At 43.0% G+C, this 18,037-nt stretch overlaps 1 protein-coding gene across 4 annotated transcripts in view; it reads right to left on the bottom strand.

The window, feature by feature from the left end:
* LOC141131384 (lamin-B3-like) overlaps nt 1–18,037 on the bottom strand; it is a 278,047-nt gene that overhangs the window by 191,143 nt on the left and 68,867 nt on the right. For 2 of the 4 annotated variants that reach the window (XM_073618580.1, XM_073618581.1), the window contains one exon: nt 12,564–13,082. The exons of the other annotated variants lie outside the window; for them this stretch is intronic. Coding sequence is in view for 1 of the 2 variants with exons in the window: in XM_073618581.1 (XP_073474682.1) it covers nt 13,044–13,082 (39 nt within the window). In the remaining variant the exon portion in view is untranslated. Of the gene's footprint in view, nt 1–12,563; nt 13,083–18,037 lie in introns of those variants that run through there. 4 annotated transcript variants of the gene reach the window in all.

Below are 18,037 nucleotides of genomic sequence, written 5' to 3'. Positions count from 1 at the left end.
TGCCTATGGGATTTCCCTGTCAAGAGGTATATTTGGTTAGGTGTAGTAATGGGTAGGCTACAGTTTAGTGCTGCTATACCCATCTTAATGTTTTGGGGTATTCCATTTGGAGTGCTATAGTCAAGTGAAGCCTTGTTGGCCCCAGTTAATTTAATTATCTACCCCCTTTTTTCCATTGGGCCCTTTAATTTAGGATTCTGTCATAGAGGCCCCCTGACTTATATTTTCAATCATCCCAAATTTGGATTAGTTTTGCCCCTTATTAAGTAATTGGGAGCTATGGGAACCCCGATGTTAGGCCCTATTAAATCAGCTGAATTTATATTGTTTTTCAGTTGCCTTGACATCTCGGGGGCCTTTGAGCCCCTTGATGAGGATTTTTATGACTATGCTAATATATCTTATAAATATATCAATTTATTTTATTTAAATATAGTTTGGTTCATTATGTGAGACCCAGTCCATCCAGTTAACATCACACACCAGTGGAGTTTCATTTTGGTATTTATGACCTGAGTTGGTATGGTATTAGCTGTTTCTTGCCCAGCAGTAGTTTTAATATACATCTTTGTGGCAGTTTTAGACTGTCTAAACTCAGATTTATAGGTTACCATTTTCATAGTGGCCTTGATGGGCTACTATAAAATGGCCGCCTTAGCAATACATAGAATGGCTTGAGATGCCAGTGTATGATTATTGCTGGTTACTCCCAGTCAAATCACCAACAAAATGGCCATGACGGACCATGTTTAGACTTTAGAACCACTTTTATCCCAGAAGGAAAAAAACAGTTTGCTGTAAAAGCTTATAGGCTGTAATCACATACATCAGCAGCTCATGGAAGTAGTAAAACGCAGCATTTTCCTTTCTGGCTGTGGTAGGGTGCAGTGTAGTATGCGATTCAGTGCATCACATGGCTCCCTCTTTTTTTTTCCCCCCCTCACTCAGTTTTATTTGAAGTGCACAAAAGTACCCTTCATTCATCAGGTCACTGTAAAGCAGCAGGATGCACGGTGTTGCTCTACAGTGACATGGGACCCTGTACAGCGCACTGCAATAAAAAGCAGCACTGCTCCGGGCTGCATTGCAGTGTGAATAGGAACATACAGAGAACAAACGTTTTATGCATATCCTTGCAGTGATAGGCATTTTACACTGCAGTAAAACACCAGTCGCTGCCTATAGTGGGAATTCACCCATAAAGTGTGAGCTGGAGTTCAACTTCATCTTGTTAGTGTATCTAAATCTGCTAATACATCCAACACTCCCTCCCCCCAGACTGGCAATGCTTCAAAGGTGATCCCTTTGCTCCTTCATCCTGTCATGCCGGGACACAAACATTTTTATAATTCATAAAATAATCAGTCAAGGAAATTCCAGACCAGAGGAGCATTCCCCCCCAGAGGAAGTGATGATTGAATTATGCTCACAGGTGGGAGGTGGGGGATTCGTACGCAAACTCTCATATACCGAGCAGGAACCTGGGCAATGGTGTCTGCTTAATTCAAATCCAGCCGACAATGGTGAATTGATGGTTTGAAGTCTGGATCTCAAAAAGTCTTTGATCATAGAAAGTCCATGTCAAACAAGCTCCATTGTTTCAAGAACAAGTAATAAAAGGACGTGACCTGATTGGACCCCAACGTAACATAAACATGGCTCCATCCCTGTAATTAATATAGAACAAAAAAGTGGGTTGTGGGACTTTAAATGAGTCATGGATAGGTCTTTGGAATTGTCTAGGATACCTAACATTAGATTGAGTGTCACTGTCCCTGATGGGAAATAACCATAAAGAGTTGCTAATCAATCCAATACATTAAAATCAATTCATGAATAATAAAAGGTATAATGTATCATAATATATAATACATAGATCATGCAGAATAAAGCATCATAAAATATAGTAGTAAACATTTTGACATATTTAATGTTTATAATGGATAGACATAATTGGTACAAGCAAATCACAATTAAAAAATTGAATAGATATACAGACAAGTGAACATGGTTATCCTAATAAATGTAGAAATAAAATGCATTTGATAATATATATGATTGGAGCAAACTTGACTTGGCATCCCTGAGTATGGACTCTACGCGTTTCATGGCGTTTTAAGCCGATCATCAGGAGTGGCATGCATCAATATTGGCTAAAAAAGTGGAATAAAATAATAAATAGGTCAATAAAGTCTCAAATAGAAAATCATGCTTTGGAAATATATATACATTACCTTTGGTGACGCCCAAGTAAATCGCCCAACATTCCCTACATGGGAGTAGGAGGGTGTCCCTGAATGAGCTGTCTCCCCCGGGGTTGAGGCAGGGACACATTCCCCTCACCTCTAAACCAAAACTCTCCAAGAGGCAGGGAGAACCGGAGAAGGGGTAGCGGGAAACAGCAGCCATGGAGAGAAAAGGACAGCCACGGCACACTGCCAGAGTGAGAGGTATACATAGATGGGCCACAAATTAAATTCTGGAAAAAATAAATGAAAAAAAATAAAGGTGGAAATAGATAATGAAAATTTGCAATAAAAAAAAAAATATTTAGGTGATCAAAAAAAAAGTGTGGGCGTGTGTGCCTAGAATTAAAAATAAAAATAAATGAGTATGTTGGACCAATGGTTGCACTTCGGCCTGTGCCTAACACCTGCCAAGAAGTGACTGAGTGATAAAAATAAATACCAACATATTGCCAATACATTGGTATGTAAGTGATATGGAGTTGTTAATGTGTAGTATGTTGTATAGGAGTGTGTTGTGCACCCTATATGAAGAAATCCAAGTGTTGTGTGAGCATGTGTGTTGTTTTGGTCCTGAGAAGGGACCCCTTAATTACCTAGGGTGTGGATCAAGCCCCGTAGAACCTCTCCTCATATTGGAATGTGTGGAGTGAACTGCCGGCTCATCCCGGCCTTTGTAACCTCAGCCTGGGGCGTGTCACCAACGTCATGCAGCGACACGTTGGCCATGTGATTGGACAGAGCAGACACCCGCCTGAGGTGCAGAGACCTCAGTGGTAGTCCATCCCATCCCCCAGGCCACACGAGATGGAGAGAGCACAGGCACGCAAACCAGCGTCAGAAAGACATTGTGCATGCGGCGTGCTGGCATGACGCCAATACGCCCTGCCCCCATCAACCTTACTGGGATGGGCAGGGGAGAAGTAGCTGGGTGCATCGCAACCCCGGGGGAAGAGAGACCAAATAGACAGGACCACCCATCCAGTGGGCTGGGCGAGCCAAGAGGCATGAAAAAGGAAAAGCTAGTTCGCTGAAATATCAGAACAATGGTGAATAGAGACAATGATGTAATGGCCTATTGACCAAGAAGAAAATATCAATATAGAGCCAAATGATAGTAAGAAATAATGGAGAGAGATGCAACATATGAATTGACTCTAAAGTCTAAAAACTAACAGTATATAATCATTTTGATGTGTTGGGCATAGCAGGTCAAAAAGGGAACGGGTGTCTTCCACCCTAATACACATATAATAAAAAGATGTGACCTGATTGGAACCCAACGTAACATAAACATGCCACCATCCCTGTAATTAATATAGTACAAAATATAGAAATATAGAATTTTTTAATTGTTATTGCTTGTGAATGTCTATCAATTATAAACATTAAATATGTGAAAATGATTACTACTATATTTTATTATGCTTTATTCTGCATGATCTATGTATTACATATTATGATACAGTATACCTTTATTTTTCATGAATTGATTTTAATGTATTGGATTGATTATATATTGGTTATACAGATTTTCCCATCAGGGACGGTGACTCTCAATCTAATGTTAGGTATCCTAGACAATTCCAAAGACATATCCATGTCTCATTTAAAGTCCCACAACCCACTTTTTTGACCCCAGACAATGGCAGAGAGGCCCGTTAATTGCACACCAGAAGGGCCCCAGCCACAAGTTGAAACGGAACTAAAAATATATGTATATAAATATATTACAGTAGAATCTCGGATTACGAGCATAATCTGTTGCAGGAGTGTGCTCATAATCCAAAGTAATCGCATATCAAAGCGAGTTTTCCCATTGAAGAGGCGGGGGGGGGGGGGTTGCCGGAGATCCTCGGAAACAGCCGAAAAGGCCCGAGGACACTTCGATGGACCTCGGCAAACCTCGGAAAGCCTTCCTACCTGAGATTTGCCAAGGTCAGTCAGCCGTGCTGTACTCGGGCCTTTCCTTGCATTTCCGAAAGTGACATTTTTTGGCTCTGCTCAGCTCCGGCGCCCCCCGCCTCAGGCCAAAAGCGGTACTGCACACCGCTTTGGCCTGAATCGTGCTCGTTTTGCGAGACAACACTCGCAAACCGAGTTACGATTTTTAAAAATACAGTGCTCGTATTGCGAAACGCTCGTTAACCACGTTACTCGCAATCTGAGGTTCCACTGTATATGTATATATCTAATGAGATATAGATATATATGTTAAATTACAAATGTTGCAAAGCATTTTGTATGAATAAATGTGTACTATAGTCATCCATGTATTCGACAAGGATTTGGCACCAGTCTGTTATGGTTAAAAGGTGGTGATGTTGAATTCTATAAATCTCTGTCAATTGCCATATATTTGGTTAGGTAGAGATTTCTTTTAGCCAGCAAGGTACACACGATGGGGACAGAAAAAGGCCGGCAATTGCCATATTATTTTAACATGAAACATGATTAAAACACATTTCATAATAACACTAGACATCATATTCTGATTACACCTTTACCATGATCACAGGTGGGTGGGTGAGAATCAGGACAGCCCATATTTGGAACTAACCAATCATGAGATGGTAAACATTAGATGGGAAGGCACCAATTCAACAATTGGACTGCACCCAATAAAAAGAGAAACACATATGATTAAGGAGGGAGAGGACCACAGACCCACACGTTGGGTACACTCCCCTAGACGAACAAGAAACCTGCCGATAATTGACCACTCCCCACCTCGCTGGACTTTGCTACTGGAACTAATCCAACATACTTGTAATTTGTCAGATATCTTCCCCTTTTAAACTGTGGTAAGGTACAGACCATATGGATATTAATTAACCTTTTTCTCTCAAAATTGTAGTAGTAGTTGTATTTTACAGTTTATGTTTTAACCTTATGTACAGTGTGTAGGGCAGTTTTATAATTAATCATTTTCCCACATTAATTGTCTAGGCTGTGTGTTGAAGCCGTGAAATTAGGTATAGACCTGTATTACAACAAATTTGGCTACTGTGGTCCCAGGGAAATTATTTATCTCCCCATTCAATCTCTCTGTTAAATTAATATTTCCGTCAAACTGATAATATCTGTTAACTCCGCAAGACATACTTTGTATTCCTTCCGGCCGGAGAAATTCAGAGGATTGTTTTCCCGAGCGACAAGAGATAGTGTTTTTGAACGTAAGGCACAAATATACTTTTAACATAGCCATTTGGGCTACACTTGAGTCATTTGTAAAATATTAAGGAAACGCAGTTTTATTGCCGTGTTGATGTTCTTGGTAGAGTGTATGAAATATTAATCACCAGAAATCCTAGCTATCGGTTCTGTATGAAATTGTGTAATTATACTTGTAAATTAATAAAATCCAATTATTTACTTATTAATTTTATTGGGAGATCTTTATACATTGGTAGGAATTCTCCACAGATTAACGAACTCAGGAAATTATTGTGGTATGTTGCTGATTGCCTGAACAAAGTTTACAATTTTACTGTAAGGATCTTACTTTAAATTCCCCATATGTATTATTAAGATTCCATACCACACTCAAAACAATCCGGAATGGGGGCACTTTAATACAGGAGGTGTGTTACTGGCCAGATCACCAGGTGAAAATGCATATAAAAAAAAAAAAAAAAAAAAAAAAACCTCCACACATGAACAGGAAGGTACACTAAATGTCATCAGCAACAAAGCTGGGGTGTAGGACCCAGCTTATGACAGTGGTGCGGTGGATCACAGCTGGCAACTATGGATTAGCTGAGTATCGTGTGTTTTGTGAGTGCACGTGGGCTGCGAGTACCCGTGTATTGTATTGTTGAGTATTAGTGTCAGGAAGCTAGTTGCTAGTTAATTTGGACAGGGCATAATCCTTAATCCCCATCAAATCAGTAGGTACGATGCCCAGCAGGTGTGAAAATGCGACTCGGTGTACATGTTGCAGCATGTATGCGTTCCTTGATCAATCGATCGAGGGCGAATACTGCTGTGCAAAATGTAAGCACATTGTTTCTCTGAAAACCCAGGTTCTGATTCTTGGGAAGCAACTGGCAAACACTTGGACGACCCTCCACACTAAAGGAGAGTACCCGGTCGGGGCCAGCACAGAGGCGGGTGGAGATAAAGAGGGGCAGATGCCAAAGCAGAGTAGATGGGTGACAGTCAGGGGGGTAGAGTGGAAAGTGCCAAGGCCAGTCCTGGGCTGGAAGATCACAATATTTACGCCCTGTTGAGTGACATTGGTCAAACCAGTCCAGGACCAGCACTGTTGGACCTGAGTGACTCCCCTAGCTTCCAGGGGCACAACTCCTCCAGTGAGGGTGGGAGTAAAGCCAAGGGAAAGGAAAGACAGATTCTGGTGGTAGGGGACTCAATTCTTTGAAGGACAGATAGGGCAATCTCAAAAAGACCTGAAGCGCCGAACTGCATATTGTCTACCGGGCACACGGGTTCGGCACATCACGGATCTCGTGGACAGATTACTGAGAGGGGCTGGGGAAGACCCAGCTGTCATAATGCACATTGGCACCAATTACAAAGTCAAAGGAAGATGGAGTGTCCTAAAAAACTATTTTATGGACTTAGGAGCGAAATAGAGGAAAAGGACCTCCTAGGTAGTAGTCTCAGAAATCGTAACGGTACCTAGAAAGGCAGAGGGAAATTAGGGAAGTAAACAAGTGGCCGAGGAGCTGGTGTAGAAAGGAGGGGTTTGGGTTCCTGGAGAACTGGGCCGATTTCTCAGGTCAGTCACCAGCTCTATAGAAGGAACGGACTGCACCTAAATGAGGAGGGTCCAGATCTGCTGGGAGTGAAGATGGCCGAAAAGTTAGAGTGGCTTTTAAGCCAAGCAATAGGGGGAGGGCCCAGAGGTAGAGATAGTCAGCGTGGAACATATTCCAGAGGTTAGTATTGGGGGCATTAGTGGTAGGTTAACTAAAGCACCTAAACCTGAGGTAAGTATAGTAACAAGTCATATTTGCAACCTCAAAAAACAAAATAAGGAGACAGTATGAGACGGGTCTAAATAATGTGGCATGCTCACCAATGCCAGGAGTCTGGCGGGCAAGATGGGAGAACTAGAGCTACTGTTGTTCGAGGAGGATTTTGATTTTGTAGGAATTTTAGAGACTTGGTTCAACAGCTCTCATGATTGGCTGGCAACCATTCAAAGGTATTTCTTATATCGCAGGGAGGGATATGCTTGTATATCTAAGAGGGAGGAGGTGGAATCCTGATTAGTTTCATCCCTTTGCAGCTCTACCAAAGAGAAAGTAATACTGGGAGTATGCTAAAGGCCCCCTAGCCAGAGGGAGGAGGTGGACCTCCTATCACAATATGGATTAGCGGCAAGCATGGGAAGTGTCATCATAATGGGGGATTTTAACCCCTTCCCGCCGAGCGTACACAGATGCACGTACTTGGCTTTCTGGGGTTATACCGGGATGATGCCCGCAGCTGCAGGCATCATCCCAGTACAGTTATTTACAGCGGGCGATCGGCTATCTAGATATAACAACCGATGCGGCTAAAAGCCGCTCGGCTGTTATACCGGAGCAGCGGGAGGGGACGTCCCCTCCCGCCGCTCTTACCAGGCCTCCCCTGCCATCGGGAGGCCCGGTGACCAATCGGGTGCCTGCGGCAGCTGGGGGCGGGCTGGAACGAAGCTGTGGGCGGCTTCGTTCCAGCCTTCTAATTGTAAACGCGGAAGCAACGTCATGATGTCACTTCCCGTTTACGCGGCTGCCAATGGCGCCGGTTTTAAAAAGATACACAGTATTCAGAATCGCCGTTTTCGGCGATCTGAATACTGTGAAGTGCAAAGGAGGGATCGGGGGTCTTTCAGACCCCCGATCCCTCCATAAAGAGTACCAGTCACCACCTATTACTGTCACAAGGGATGTTTACATTCCTTGTGACAGTAATAAAAGTGATCAAAAAAAATTTTTTTTTTAAACACAATTTATAAAAATAAATAAGAAAAAAAAAAAAAGTTTAAAGCGCCCCCGTCCCCGTGAGCTTGCGCAGCAAAGAAAACGCATACAGAAGGCGCGCCTGCATATGTAAACGGTGTTCAAATCACACATGTGAGGTATCGCCGCGATTGTCAGAGCGAGAGAAATAATTCTAGCACTAGATCTCCTCTGTAACTCCAACCTGGTAACCGTAAAAAAAAAAAAAAAAAAATTTTAAAGCGTCGCCTATGGAAATTCTTAGGTACTGTCGTTTGTCGCCATTCCACGAGTGTGTGCAATTATAAAGAGTGACATGTTTGGTATCTATTTACTCGGCGTAACATCATCTTTCACATTATAGAAAAAAATTGGGGTAACTTTACGGTTTGCATTTTTTAAAATTCATGAAAGTGTCCCTTTTCCCAAAAATTTGCGTTTAAAACACCGCTGCACAAATACTGCGTGATATAAAATATTGCAACAATCGCCATTTTATTCTCTAGATTCTCTGTTAAAAAAAAATATATACATATAATGTTTGGGGGTTCTAGGTCATTTTCTAGCAAAAAATACGGATTTTAAACACCACATTTCAAAAATAGGCTTAGTCATGAAAGGGTTAATTATCCAGACATAGACTGGGGGTAAGGAACCGCGCATTCATCTAAGGCTCGCCAGTTCCAAAATGTCTTGCAGGACAATTTCATGGGTCAGATGGTAAACGCACCAACTAGAAACAAAAGCGTTACTAGACCCGATTACCAACAATACAGACTTGATCACGGATGTAGAAAAACGGGGCAATTAGTGTCAGTATAAATCACACTAATAGGAAACATAAGGGGAATACAAAGACAATGAATTTCAAAAGAGCCAACTTCCCTAAACTACAAGGCTTGCTAGAAGATACAAATTGGGATAAAATCTTAGGAACAAAGAACACGGAGGAAAAATGGGTATGCTTTAGAAGCATACTAAGGGCATTAGCCAGTGCATCCCAATGGGAAATAAATTTAAAAGAGCTAATAAAAGTCCTGAGTGGCTTAACTGCAACGTAAAAATGCATATAAAAGCAAAGGAGAAGGCCGTCAAAAAATACAAAAAAACTGAAGGATCATCAGCATTCCACCTTTACAAAGAATGCAACAAGAAATGTAAGGGTGCAATCAGGGTGGCTAAGATAGAACACGAAAGGCACATAGAGGAGAGTAAGAACAATTCCAAGAAATTCTTTAAGTACATAAATAGTAAGCAAGGGAGGTCAGATCATATTGGTCCCATAAAGAATGATGAAGGGAATCTTGTTACTAAGGATAGAGAGATAGCAAAGATATTAAATTTATTCTTCTCAGTCTTCACAAGGGAATTGGGGGGCTTCCGTAACCAAAACTGCAATGTTTATCCTCATGACACATCACAGCACCCTCATGGATAACAGAGGACAGAATTAGAAATAGATTTGAAAAACTTAACATCAATAAGTCACCGGAACCAGATGGCTTGCACCCGAGGGTCCTTAAGGAACTCACTCAAGTAATTGCCAGACCATTGTTCCTAATTTTTACGAACAGTCTACTGACTGGAATGGTACCAGCTGATTAGAGAAAAGCCAATGTAGCACCAATATTTTAAAAAAAGGGCCAAGATACATCCCTGGGAATTACTGACCAGTTAGCCTAACATCAACTGTATGCAAGCTCTTGGAGGTGATAAGGGACTATATACAAGATTTTAGCAATGACAACTGTATCAGCGGTAATCAGCATGGATTCATGAAGAATCGTTCTTGCCAAACCAATCTATTAAACTTCTATGAGAAGGTGAGCTGCCATCTAGATAAAGGAAGGCCCGTAGACATGGTGTATCTGGATTTTGGAAAAAGCATTTGATCCGTAGCAAAGCGCTACGTAAACTGTTGGCGCTATATAAATACTTAATAATAATAATAATAATAATCGTTTACTGTACAAAGTAAGGTCAGTTGGCATGGACCATAGGATGAGTACATGGATTGAAAATTGGCTACTGAGGCAAGTTTGGAGGGTAGTGATAAATGGGGAGTACTCGGAATGGGCAGTGGTGGAAAGTGGGGTTCCCCAGGGTTCTGTCCTGAGACCAATCCTATTTAATTTATTCATAAACGACCTGGAGGATGGGATACACAGTTCAATCTCTGTATTTGCAAACAATACTAAGCTAAGCAGAGCAATAACTTCTCCAATAACCTTGCAAGAAGATCTGAACAATTTAATGGGGTGGGCAACTACATGGCAAATGAGATTTAATGTGTAAAAATGTAAAATAATGCATTTGGGTGGCAAAAATATGCAATATGCAATCTACTCACTTGGGGGGGGGGGGGACCTCTGGGGGAAACTAGGATGGAAAAGGACCTGGGGGTCCTAGTAGATGACAGGGTCAGCAACTGCATGCAATGCCAAGCTGCTGCAAGCCAAGTAGACAGAATATTGGCATGCATTAAAAAGGAGATTAACTCCAGAGATAAAACAATAATTCTTCTACTCTACAAGACTCTGGTCTGACCGCATCTGGAGTATGCTGTCCGCCGGTCCTCAGGAAGTATTTGCTGGAACTGGAGAGAGTCCAGAGAAAGGCAACAAAACTAAAAGGTTCTGGAGGACATTAGTTATGAGGAGAGGTTACGAGCACTGAACTTGTTCTCTATGGAGAAGAGACGCTTGAAAGGGGATATGATTTCAATGTACAAATGCCATACTGGTGACCCCATAATAGGGATAAAAAACGTTTCAGCGTAAGGGGATTAATTAAGACGCGTAGCTATTCACTAAGATTAGAAGAAAAGCGTTTTAACCTTAAACTGCGTAGAGGATTCTTTACTGTAAGAGCAGTTAGGATATGAAATTCCCTTCCACAGACAGTTGTTTTAGAGGGGCGCATCGATAATTTCAAAAAACTATTAGATAAGCACACGAATGACCACAACGTAATACTGACATAAAAATCACACATAGGTAAGGTTGGACTTGATGGACGTGTCTTTTTTCAACTTCACCTACTATGTAACAGGTAAGAGGGACGGGAGACATGGGGGGGGGGGGGTGAGGAGCGAAGTTCCTGTTGAATGGCTTGAAGTCCATTGAGTGGTGTGGGCCCACACCACACAATGGCCGTTAAGGCAGAGGGAACGTCAATCTGCATCACTAATTGTGGAGAGAATATGGCTATGTTGCACATTCCACCTGTTTTTAGAACATGTAACATGTTTCCACTCCTACAGCCTCTCACTGATCCCTCCCCCTTATTGTGACAGCAAGCCATGTTCTAAAGACTGTCATTTATGCCCTCAGGTGCCAGCGTGAGGGGGGAAAAAAAAAAAAAAAAAAAAAAAAAAAAAAAATGATGACTAGCAGTTTGCTGAGGATGCTATATTAACTGTATGCCTCAGCTACATATAGTACACAGACTTCCCATCCCACACTCAGAACAAAATAGAGTCAGGATGATGGCTGCTCAGCCATTCACAGGAAGCTTTGTATTCTATGAATGAATACAAAGCTTCCTCTAATTGTCTGAGGTGGAGAGGCAGGCAAGTGTTCAGTTTTATTATTCAGACAGACTAACAAACCAAAAATGTATGTTCTCAGCTGACAAAAGCCTTGCAAAAAATGGATTCCATTATCCTGAGATGATGGAAATACAATATCCATGTAGCATCAACATTTTATTGAAAAGCAGCAGATAAAAAAAATAAATCTCACAGGAGAAATCCCACCAGGAGTGCATTTGTTGGAACTCATGGAACTTTGCATAAACAGAATTACTGGATTGCCAAAGACATTTACATGACTAAAATCATACTAACTTACAGTGATAACCTTTCTTGTCCCATCTACTCCAGGTCTCCCAACAAGGTCTTCTAGAATTTCCTTCCATGGGACAAGGTGGGACACTTAGGGCCCATTCAGATGCAGCCACTGTTTAGGTATTTTCTGACAGCTGCTTGTGCCGGATATCAGAATACAATAGTCACAATGGAGATTCATCCATGCAAACTGCATAGATTCATTGCAGGTTGAAGGAAAAAAAAATCTAAGTGTATTGCCAACTTTATTTCAGTTACTGGTAGAACCAGGCAAGTTTAATCCCATACTAGTTTGTTTTATCTGTAGCAGGCACCATATTTGGGGTTTCAGAGCCACCCACTTTCCGTGGTCACTGCAAGGATATGTTCACTGTCAACATGACTATGTAGAATACATAGCACTATGGTCATTTGAACTACCCGAGATGCAAAAGGAAAAGTTGCACTTGGTGGGGGAAGAGTAGAACCAAGATTTAAAAACTATTGTGCAAAGAAGGCCACACTACAGGTCTGCCATATAGTATAATGCCCTGTATTTATTCACTTACTTGACATTAGATTTAAAATCAATCATTTCAGTGCAAAGCAAGGCCATCAATTTTCTATGGCTTGAGAAATATTAACTTTTATTCATATTTTACAACTATAAATAGAAAAAGAAAATATAAAAAAGGTAACTAATATACAGTGCTATAAAGTTATTCTCCCTCAAGATATTATATGTTCAGCAAAAAGGAGGGACAAAAAAAAAAAAACAAAAAAACACAACTATCTCCCAAGTCAAATCAGTGCAACTTCAAAACCTATGTGGAACTGTGCAGAGTCCTTCATTTGTAGACTAAATTAGAAATGCTCTTCTAGACCATACTCCAAACATGGTGACAAATCTATAATTAGCATAACAGGCATCTGGCCAAATGCAAACAAGGAAAAACAAAAAAATGTAACTTCTCCACGTGGACTTAGCAGCAGTTTTCTTGATTTTACACTTCAGTGTCTGGATTACATAACAGAACAGCTGGGATCCACAGTCTGGTGGGCCTAAACAAAGTGCAAAAGGAAAGAGGTCAAAAATTAGTTACAGTGGTAGTAAACCTTTTTTTTTTTTAAACCTGCAAAGCAAATTTAATGTGCTAGCATACTAGCACATTTTGTGAAACTCACCTTAGAATGAAGTCCTCCAGTGGCATGCTGTCACCAAAGGCGCTTCCATCTTCACCCGGTCTTCCTTCCGACTACGGCTGTGTGAGTGGCAGGAGCTGCAATGACGTCACTCCTGCACATGCAAGCCGCCGTTTACGGCACAGGTGTACCATTCCTTTGGCACGCATGTGCCAGTGAGATCACTGGCTGCATGTACAGTAAATATCTCCTAAAAAGGTGCATGTTTAGGAGATAGTTACATTGCCTTATAGGCTTACCGATAAACAAAAATCATGCATGGGAGTTTACTCCCACTTTAAATAGGATTTTTTTCATCATACTTACCTGTAAAATCCTTTTGAGTACATCATGGGACACAGAGTTAAGCTAATATTCATTACCTGCTGGGTTATACTTAATCTCCAGGTGAATGGACACTGGTAGACCAAAAGGTCTTTAGACAGGAAGTGATCCCCTATATAACCCCCTCCCATACAGGAAGCACTTCAGTTTTGTAGCAAGCACTGAATCCTCAAAAAAAAAAAAAAAAAAAAAGGATCGGACAGACCTCTTTGTCGCATGATGTACTCCAAGAAAAGGATTTTACAGGTAAGTATGACAAAAAAAAATACTATTTTCTTTTTCATACATTATGGAACACAGAATTAGGCTAATATTCATTACCTGCTGGGACATCCCAGAGCAATAGCCTTGAGGAGAGGGAGACACCCTGCCAAACAATAGCCATCAGACTTTATATGGCAGCCAGCAGTATACTGCGGCCGAAAGCCGAATCCTCAGCTGCTCAAACATCCACCTGATAAAATTTTGTGAACGTATGCACTGAAGACCCGGTGGCAGCTTTACAAATCTGAGCCACAGATGGCGAAAAGCCCAGGAGGTTCCTACACCCCTGGTAGAATGAGCTCTCACCCTAAAGGGAGGAGCTGTACATTTCAGACCATAGGCCTGAATGACCAATTGATGGACCCAATTGGCAATGGAAGCTGCCTGCCCCTTCTTGGGTCCTTTTGGTAAAACCAAAAAGGAGTCTGATCCTTGGCTCTCCGCAGATCTAGACAAATAAATCTTGACTGCCCGGACAACGCCCAAAGTTGTGCAGTTGTCTCTCTTCCGCCGAACGAGGCTGAGAGAAATAAAAGGCGGCAAAATAGTGTCCCGATTTAAATGAAAGGCCGACACCACTTTTGGCAAAAAGGATGGAACAGGTCATAACACGACCCTGTCATGGTGGAGGATCAAGTATGGTTCCCTGCATAAAGGGGCCGCCAACTCCGACACCCTTCTAGCCAAGGTGATAGCCATCAGGAAGGCTAGCTTGCATGACAGCAAGTCTAATGAAATTTCCTCGATAGGTTCAAATGGTTGTTTCTGTAACACAGACAGCACCATGTTCAAGTCCCAAGGACTCATAGGTGACCTAATGGGGGAAGCGAGATGCCCCCTGCATAAAGGTTCGGACCAGTGAATGGGAGGCTAAAGGCCTTTGGAAGAATACTGACAGGACCGAAACTTGACCTCTGATTGTACTCAAAGCCAACTTGATTTCCACAGCATAACTTTGGAAAAGAGAGAATTCTCCCAATCACATATTTCCAAGGATGCCATTTTTTGGCTTCACACCAAGCAATACAAGTCTGGAAGACCTTATGATAGTTCTTCCTAGTGAGGGATCAGAGGGAAAGCATAAACCAGGGAGTACTGGCTCCATGGAACTACCAGACCATCTGCTCTGATTGCCAGAGGATCTCTTGTTCGGGATACAAACTGCTGTAGCTTGTTGTTGAACCTGGATGCCAGTAGGTGGACCTCAGGCCATCCCCAACGTTGGCAAATTTCATGGAAAACCCCTGAGTGTAGGGACCATTCCCCTGGGCAGATCTGCTGGCGGCTGAGATAATCTGCCTTCCAGGTCTCTACTCGGCGCATGTCCCTCTGCCCCGGCTAGTATGTGGTTCAACTCCTTCAGAGCTGAATGACTTCTGGTACTGCCTTGGTGGTTTACAAAGGCCACTGCAGTGGCACTGTCAGACTGAACCCCGATAGGGCAGTCCTGAAGCTCCACCATCCATGACCGTAGGGCCAGTCGTACTTCCCCTAATTCCAGGACATTGGGCAGGATCTGTTCTGTCCTTGACCATTTCCCTTGAGCTGCGAGTCCCTCTAGGGTCGCTCCCCAGCCTGAGAGACTGGCATCTGTAGTCCACACTCTCCAAGTTAACAGGAGGAAGGATCTTCCCTTTCACAGGCTCTGATCCTGCAACCACCAGCTTAGGCTTAAGCGTGCCCGAGGAGATAAGGACATTGGATAATCCAGGGCTTGTCCTCTCCTGTTCCAAGTCAAACAAGAGGTCTTGTTGTAGAGGCCTGGAATGGAACTGGGCATAGGGCACCGCCTCAAAGGAGGATACCATCCTCCCTAGAAGACTCATACAGAGCTGAATGGAGGGTTGTCTGGTGCCCCTTATCTGACGCACCTGATGCTTCAGGGCACAGATCCTTGCGGGTGGCAAGAATACTCTTGCTTGGACTGTATCTAGGATCAGAACTAAATACTTCAGACTTTGAGCTGGTCTCAAGGTTGACTTTTCAGTATTTATGATCCAGCACTGTGCATGTTATGCTCTATTCTAGAGCCTGTAGTGAGTGATCTCTGAGCAGGAGGTCATCCAGATATCCGAGCACCAGGATCCCTTGGGCCCTTAAAAGACCTAGTACTGGTGCTAGGACCTTTGTGAACACCCGGGGATCTGTAGCAAACCCAAAGGGTAGAGCCAAAAACTGAAAAGGAGAGTTCCTCTACTGCAAAATCGCAGGAACCTCTGATGAGGCCGACAGATACGTGTGAATACGTGTCCTTTATATTGATTTAGGCTAGAAAGTCTCCCATCTGGAGTGAGGCTAGTACTGAGTGGACAGACTCCATCCGAAAAGACTGGATCAGTAGATACTAGTTCAGGGATTTTAGGTCCAAAATGGGCCTTGTGTCCCAGTTTGGTTTTTGAACCGTAAATAGGTTTGAGTAAAACCCTGCGCCCCTTTCGGGTACATGAATACATGAATGAGTACATAAAAAAAAAGGGAAACCTGTCAACAAAAATCCTGTCAGGATGTTCCCAATCAGCATATACCGCCTGTTCCAACAGAGGGTGTAAGGGGAAAGCCTGTGTGGCCTGAAGAGCCCTCAGGGATCTCAAAGAGGACCAGGGAGGCTCAGTAACCTCTGCAAGAGGCAACTTAAAGGCAGAACGAACCATTTCGGTAAGAGTCAGGATCAAAAGGCTTTGTGATGGAGAGGCAAACACCAACTGGATATCTTCTTGTCCAGATTGCTCGAAAGCAGACTCATCCGCCAGGCCATCCACAGAATCCTGATCTTTAAGCTCTTCCCCATCCTCAACCCATTCCTGCTCCATACTAGGAGGCTCCGGGGAGGGGATCTGTCACTCTTCTTGCCACCCTGCGGGATGGAGGCAATCATGCCAGCAATCCTGTACTCTAACCCGGCTAGGGCTGAGGACAGTTCATCCTTAGTGATAAAGGGTGAAGCAGCAGAGTTGACTGTAGGCACAATCCCAGATAGGCACAGCGGCTCAGATTGCCCAGAAGCCTCTGGTCCTTCAGGGGATACAACACTAGGGATATGACTAGGTTCATCAGGAACTACTGATGACATAGGTGTGCCCTTCCCTGTAGTGTTAGTCCCGCTCCTCTTTTTTTAAGACATTTACTAGCCACAAAAAGAGGAGTACCTGGGTGTAGTATTGAAACAACCTCAGAAGGGAGACCCTTCAATAGGGCTCACCAAGCCCCTATGCAACAATCCTGCTAAGCACCTTTAGCCCACCAAGTAACACCTGGTGACTCACGTGACCCGGGTAAGGAGAAAATGAACCGCGGCAAATGCCTGGTTCAGAGCCTGCTCTGTGTCCTACAGCTGTCTTCTAGAAGCACCGGCTGTGCACCGGGACATTCTGGACCACGCATGTACGCACGCACAGAACGGCCATGGCTGTATTTGTGTATGACGCAAATCTTCATGCGCCCAGATAAAGGCTACGGCGCATGTATGGAGAAGCCGCGTGCGTCATGGCCGCCAAACTGCTGAGCCCAGCAGCGCTTTTGCAAACGTACGTGCGCCATGGCGAACCAAGGCAAAATGGTGCACCGTCATGCGCCATCATACAGGTAAAAAACAGCCAGACACAAGCAAAAAAGTTACATTTTGCAAACACCCACAGCTAGCCCAAACACTCCCCCATATGGTCATCGCACACAGGTGTCCAGCTAGCTTGACTGATTGATTTTTACAATCACTGGGACACCCCACAATAATAATAAAGGGGTTTCACTTACCATTTCCATCATTAAGCATATATGCCTGTGTAAGTTAAAGGGTAACTCCACTTTCCGGGGGGGGGGGGGGGAGATTATATATATATATATATATATATACACATACATACACACACACACACACACACACACACACACACACACACACACACACACACACACACACACACACACACATATATATATATATATATATATATACACACACACACATACTATACAATAGCGACACGTCATAATGTAATTGAATGTTAAAAATTACCTTTCCCTTTCGATCTGCAGCTCTGTAAATTTTATGCAAAATGCAATGCACTGTGGCTACCTGGAGGCGTTCTGTACACAGATGGTGTACAGAACACCCCCAGATATGTCATTTCCTGCTTGTGCAATTGGCTCCCCGATTTTCCCTGAAATCTGCACTAAGATACAAGTCAGGTTTTGAGTAAGGATGAGCTCCGGCGTGTTCACACACTCCA

This window comes from Aquarana catesbeiana, linkage group LG03 (assembly GCF_042186555.1).
Source record: "Aquarana catesbeiana isolate 2022-GZ linkage group LG03, ASM4218655v1, whole genome shotgun sequence".
Taxonomy (NCBI): domain Eukaryota; kingdom Metazoa; phylum Chordata; class Amphibia; order Anura; family Ranidae; genus Aquarana; species Aquarana catesbeiana.
This window is presented reverse-complemented; position numbering and strand designations above follow the sequence as displayed.